Below are 6,000 nucleotides of genomic sequence, written 5' to 3'. Positions count from 1 at the left end.
TAGAGGATAGGAGAGCCAGGGAGTCCCACCATCCCCATCCATCTAGAGGATAGGAGAGCCAGGGAGTCCCACCATCCCCATCCATCTAGAGGATAGGAGAGCCAGGGAGTCCCACCATCCCCATCCATCTAGAGGATAGGAGAGCCAGGGAGTCCCACCATCCCCATCCATCTAGAGGATAGGAGAGCCAGGGAGGACCTTTGGGGGGGAGACGAGTGCAATTGGTGCCTCAGTCCCACACACCTTATCCTCCATTCATCGACCCCTCACCCCTTTACCTCTTTGAGAGACAGCACCTGAGGTTAAAAGCCTTGCAGGGTTCTGATAACTGGGACAAGGTGTATATACATAGGGAACTGGCACTGGTGTATGTATGCATACTAGAGGGTTCATTAGCAGTAACAAGGTTGCACTATCTGCACGTTGCTGATGGTGTCTCTTTAATAAAGACTGACCCTGAGTGGCGCAGCGGTCTAAGGCATCGCAGTGCTGAGGTGCCACTACAGCCTGGGGTTCACCCATAAGGCGGTGCACAATTGTCCCACGGCCGTTCAGGTTAGGGGAGGGTTTGGCAGGGGGCTTTTCTTGGCTCATCACGCTCTAGTGACTCCTTCTTTTCTCTTATTTTTCATGAAAGCTTCATTTTCTGACCTCATCTCAGCCTTTATTTTTGTATCTGCGTTGAAGTGGAATTGCCTTCATTTAGTGATTTCCTGGTTGTAGAGAGAAGAGTCGTCCTGTGAGGCTCAGTTGGTAGAGAATGGCCAACTGGTTGTGGGTTGATTCCCGCTGGGCCCACCCATACTTAACTTGTATGCACGCATGACTGTAAGTTGCTTTGGATAAAAGCTTCTACTAAATGGCATATATTATTATTATTTGTTGATCTTTGGTGGTTGTTGTGTGTCTCTGCAGGAGGAGGAGGATGTGGCAGCAGACAGCAGGAGAGACCAGGAGTGGCTGGACCAGGTCATGAAGGTGCTCCAACAAGAGGTCTGCTTTCAAGTCTGCTAGTGTTTTTAGTATTATCTACACTAGTTAGGATCCGTAGTGGAGGGTGAACGCACCTGTTTAGGGTATGAAGAGTATTACTTTACTCACCCCGAACGGCGATCAGAGTTCACCCACCAATTTGATTAACCACCGCATCACTGGTAAATATAGTTCAGCCATTGTGGTCGCACGTAGAGATGAACCAACAAATGTTTGTCTAAATCGCGAATGAACTAGTTACAATAGAGAGAAGAAAACACTGAGGATAGCAGAGTGTGAGTTGTGTACGAACACTGGTCTGTGTGTATGTGCTGTCAGCTCTGTGTGATCCGGTTCAGATTGAGTGTGTGTGTGTGTGTACGTGTCATGTCAATTCTCGCTGCAGGCACTCATGCGTCGCATCCTCACCACGACACACACGGCTCTTCCTCTGACCTTTTCACCTCCCCTCACAGACACACACTGGCTCCACTCAATCCATGTTTTCCCCTCCAGCCGGACAGCTCTCAGCCCCCCACTCTACCACTGTCCTCCTGCATTCCTCCCCTTCCTTTCTCTCTCACTCTCTCATTGTCTCTCTCGCACTCTCGCTTTCTTTCGCACTCTCTCTCTCTCCCCCCCATCTCTTTATCCCCCCCGTCTTTTTCTCACTCTCGCTCTCTCTGGCTCAGACCCCAAGGCAGCTTGTTAGTGGGGAACTAAATATTGATTTGGCGTTGCTGTCGATGCCGGGAGAATGAGCGAGCGTCCACCAGAGACGGTCCACCGGCAGGCTGCTATCGACGTTTTCCGCGGGCAGAGGAGAGAGAGAGAGGGAGGAGAGGGGGATGACAAAGCTGAGACTAGCCCCCGGGTCCCGGAGGGGGCCACAGACACTGCCGTGATGACCCCCCTCCCTCTCTCTCTCTATCACTTTTTTTTCTATCCCTCGCTCTCTCACGCCAGACTTTCTATATCCATCCGCTTTCAAGTCTTTTTTTTGTGCTATCTCTCTCTCTCTCTCTCTCTCTCTCTCTCTCTCTCTCTCTCTCTCTCTCTCTCTCTCTCTCTCTCCCATTCTCTCTCTCTCCCATTCTCTCTCTCTCTCTCTCTGGCTTAATAAACTCACAGTAACTCTAGAGGGACAAGGCTCTCTCTCTCACAAACACACACACACACATCAAGGGGAGTTTGTTGGCAGGTGAGATTTTACACCAGTAGTAGAAAAAGGAAGCCGACTGTGACTGTGCTTAGTTGTGCTAGTGGTGTGTACTGTACTCTACAGCATATGTCTCTGTTTCTGTGTCTTTGTCTCTGTGTCTCTATCTCGGTTTCTCTATCTGTGTGTCTGTCTCTCTATCTCTGTTTCTGTGTGTCTGTCTCTCTGTCTGTTTCTGTGTCCCTGTCTGTTTCTGTGTCTCTGTGGCTGTCTCTGTGGCTGTGTCTCTGTCTCTCTGTTTCTGTGTCTCTGTCTGTTTCTGTGTGTCTGTGGCTGTCTCTCTATCTCTGTTTCTGTGGCTGTGTCTGTGTCTCTGTTTCTCTGTCTCGGTCTCTGTTTGCCTGTGTCTCTGTCTCTCTGTTTCTGTGTGTCTGTCTCTGTTTGCCTGTGTCTTTGTCTCTCTGTTTCTGTGTGTCTGTCTCTGTGTTTCTGTCTCTGTGTGTCTGTCTCTGTGGCGGTGTCTCTGTGGCTGTGGCTCTTTGTCTCTGTGTCTCTGTGTCTGTCTCTTTGTCTCTATCTCTATCTATGTGTCTGTGTTTCTGTCTTTGTGTCTCTGTTGCTGCGTATATGTCTCTTTGTCTTAATATATGTGTCTGTGCCTGTGTCTTTGTTTCTGTGTCTCTGTCTCTCTGTGTGACTGCAGGTGCAGGTGGAGACAGACAGTGGAGACCACAGGCAGTTGTTCCTTGTCAGTGTGCATCCTATCTTCACACACTGACACGTTGTCTTTAGAGAACTAAGAAGACATAATAGATACAGTTGAAGTGGGAAGTTTACATACACTTAGGTTGGAGTCATTAAAACTCTTTTTTCAACCACTCCACACATTTCTTGTTAACAAACTATATCGTTTTGGCAAGTCGGTTAGGACATCTACTTTGTGCATGACACAAGTCATTTTTCCAACAATTGTTTACAGACAGATGATTTCACTTATAATTCACTGTATCACAATTCCAGTGGGTCAGAAGTTTACATACACTAAGTTGACTGTGCCTTTAAACAGCTTGGAAAATTCCAGAAAATGATGTCATGGCTTTAGAAGCTTCTGATAGGCTAATTGACATCATTTGAGTCAATTGGAGGTGTACCTGTGGCTGTATTTCAAGGCCTACCTTCAAACTCAGTGCCTTTTTGCTTGACATTATGTGAAAATCAAAAGAAATCAGCCAAGACCTCGGGAAAAAAATTGTAGACCTCCACAAGTCTGGTTCATCCTTGGGAGCAATTTCCAAACGCCTGAAGGTACCACGTTCATCTGTACAAACAATCGTACGCATGTATAAACACCATGGGACCACGCAGCCGTCATACCGCTCAGGAAGGAAACGCGTTCTGTCTCCTAGAGATGAACGTACTTTGGTGCAAAAAAGTGCAAATCAATCCCAGAACAACAGCAAAGGACCTTGTGACGATGCTGGAGGAAACAGGTACTAAAGTATCTATATCCACAGTAAAATGAGTCCTATATCGACATAACCTGAAAGGCCGCTCAGCAAGGAAGAAGCCACTGCTCCACAACCGTTATAAAAAAGCCAGATTATAGTTTGCAACTGCACATGGGGATAAAGATCGTACTTTTTGGAGAAATGTCCTCTGGTCTGATGAAACAGAAAGAGAACTGTTTGGCCATAATGACCATCATTATGTTTGGAGGAAAAAGGGGGAGGCTTGCAAGCCGAGGAACACCATCCCAACCTTGAAGCACGGGGGTGGCAGCATCATGTTGTGGGGGTGATCTGCTGCAGGAGGGACTGGTGCACTTCACAAAATAGATGGCATCATGAGGAAAGAAAATTATGTGGATATATTGAAGCAACATCTAAAGACATCAGTCAGGAAGTTAAAGCTTGGTCACAAATGGGTCTTCCAAATGGACAATGACCCCAAGCATACTTCCAAAGTTGTGAGAAATGGCTTAAGGACAACAGTCAAGGCCATCACAAAGCCCTGACCTCATCCTATAGAAAATGTGTGGGCAGAACTGAAAAAGCGTGTGCGAGCAAGGAGGCACAGGACACTACAGGACTCAGTTACACCAACTCTGTCAGGAGGAATAGGCCAAAATTCTCCCAACTTATTGTGGGAAGCTTGTGGAAGGCTACCCAAAACGTTTGACCCAAGTTAAACAATTTAAAGGCATTGCTACCAAATACTAATTGAGTGTATGTAAACTTCTGACCCACTGGGAATGTGATGAAAGAAATAAAAGCTGAAATAAATTATTCTCTCTACTATTATTCTGACATTTCACATTCTTTAAAGTGGTGATCCGAACTGACCTAAGACAGGGCATTTTTACTAGGATTCAATGTCAGGAATTGTGAAAAACTGAGTTTAAATGTATTTGGCTAAGGTGTATGTAAACTACCGATTTTAACTGTACATCAATAGAAATGACAATATTCTAGAAAGCAGGCACCACTAGTCTCCACAGAACAACTGTTCTGTCTTCCTGTCATCCATTTGAGTTGCTCAGTGATCAGGAGAATGTGAAACAGTGAACACTATGGCCTGTCTGTCACCCTGCTGCCTGTGACAGTCGCACTAATAACAAGGCTTCCTTAACAGGGATATGATCTTCCCTGTTCCTCTACACTGCCCTGTCACCGCAGTTAAAAAGGAGAAGAGACAGAAATAGATAGAGCGAGAGAAAAAGGGCAGGAGAGAGAGATCCATGTCCATGTGTGTGTGTGTGTGTGTGTGTGTGTGTGTGTCCTGACTCCTTCTGCAGCAGCCCAGTCCTGTCACTGTCAGGCCCTAATGGAGCTGCCTGTGGGACAGCACTTTATTATCTCAGTGGCACTGTCAATAGCAGAACCATCAGTCACCGGGCTGTCCGTCTGTCTACTGTGTCTGGCTCTGGGCCACAGCCACCACCACCCACCGCCCCGCCAGGCTCACTGTCACTGTCAACACCACACCAGCCAGCCACACGTCAACATAACAAGGACAGAGGGAGAGGCCCTGACACAGTGGCTAGTTTAGTGTGTGTGTGTGTGTGTGTGTGTGTGTGTGTGTGTGTGTGTGTGTGTGTGTGTGTGTGTGTGTGTGTGTGTGTGTGTGTGTGTGTGTGTGTGTGTGTGACAGAGAGTGAGGAATTGATTGAAGAGGTGTGTGTGTGTTTTGAGTGTGGAACTATTGTATTTTCAGTGTTGGTGTGGTAGATGTATGGGTGATGGTGTTTGAATGCTGTGAATACTTTAATAAGACCACGCTACTGGTAATGTGTTCATGTGAATACTTTAATAAGACCTCTCTACTGGTAGTGTGTTCATGTGAATACTTTAATAAAACCACTCTACTGGTAGTGTGTTCATGTGAATACTTTAATAAGACCTCTCTACTGGTAGTGTGTTCATGTGAATACTTTAATATGACCTCTCTACTGGTAGTGTGTTCATGTGAATACTTTAATAAGACCTCTCTCTACTGGTAGTGTGTTCATGTGAATACTTTAATAAGACCTCTCTCTACTGGTAGTGTGTTCATGTGAATACTTTAATAAGATCGCTCTCTACTGGTAGCTACAGTACAAACACACTTAGTTATTTATAGGAAAAGTGTTCTGGTTATCTGCACAAGGCTAGATCTTTATTATCTTGTCACCCCTCGCTACTGCCCTACAGTCGTGGCCAAAAGTATTGAGAATGACACAAATATAAATTTCCACAGAGTTTGCTGCTTCAGTGTCTTTATATATTTTTGTCAGACGTTACTATGGAATACTGAAGTATAATTACAAGCATTTCATAATTACAAGCATTTCAAAGGCTTTTATTGACAATTACATGAAGTTGATGCAGAGA

General features: G+C 45.8%; 1 protein-coding gene across 1 annotated transcript in view; it reads left to right on the top strand.

Moving 5' to 3' along the window:
* cntln (centlein, centrosomal protein) overlaps window positions 1-6,000 on the top strand; it is a 37,413-nt gene that overhangs the window by 17,451 nt on the left and 13,962 nt on the right. The window contains exon 5 of the mRNA XM_055923497.1: window positions 916-993. Coding sequence (XP_055779472.1) covers window positions 916-993 — 78 coding nt within the window. The remainder of the gene's footprint in view (window positions 1-915; window positions 994-6,000) is intronic.

The sequence above is a fragment of the Salvelinus fontinalis genome, chromosome 5 (assembly GCF_029448725.1).
Source record: "Salvelinus fontinalis isolate EN_2023a chromosome 5, ASM2944872v1, whole genome shotgun sequence".
In the NCBI taxonomy this organism is placed as follows: Eukaryota; Metazoa; Chordata; class Actinopteri; order Salmoniformes; family Salmonidae; genus Salvelinus; species Salvelinus fontinalis.
This window is presented reverse-complemented; position numbering and strand designations above follow the sequence as displayed.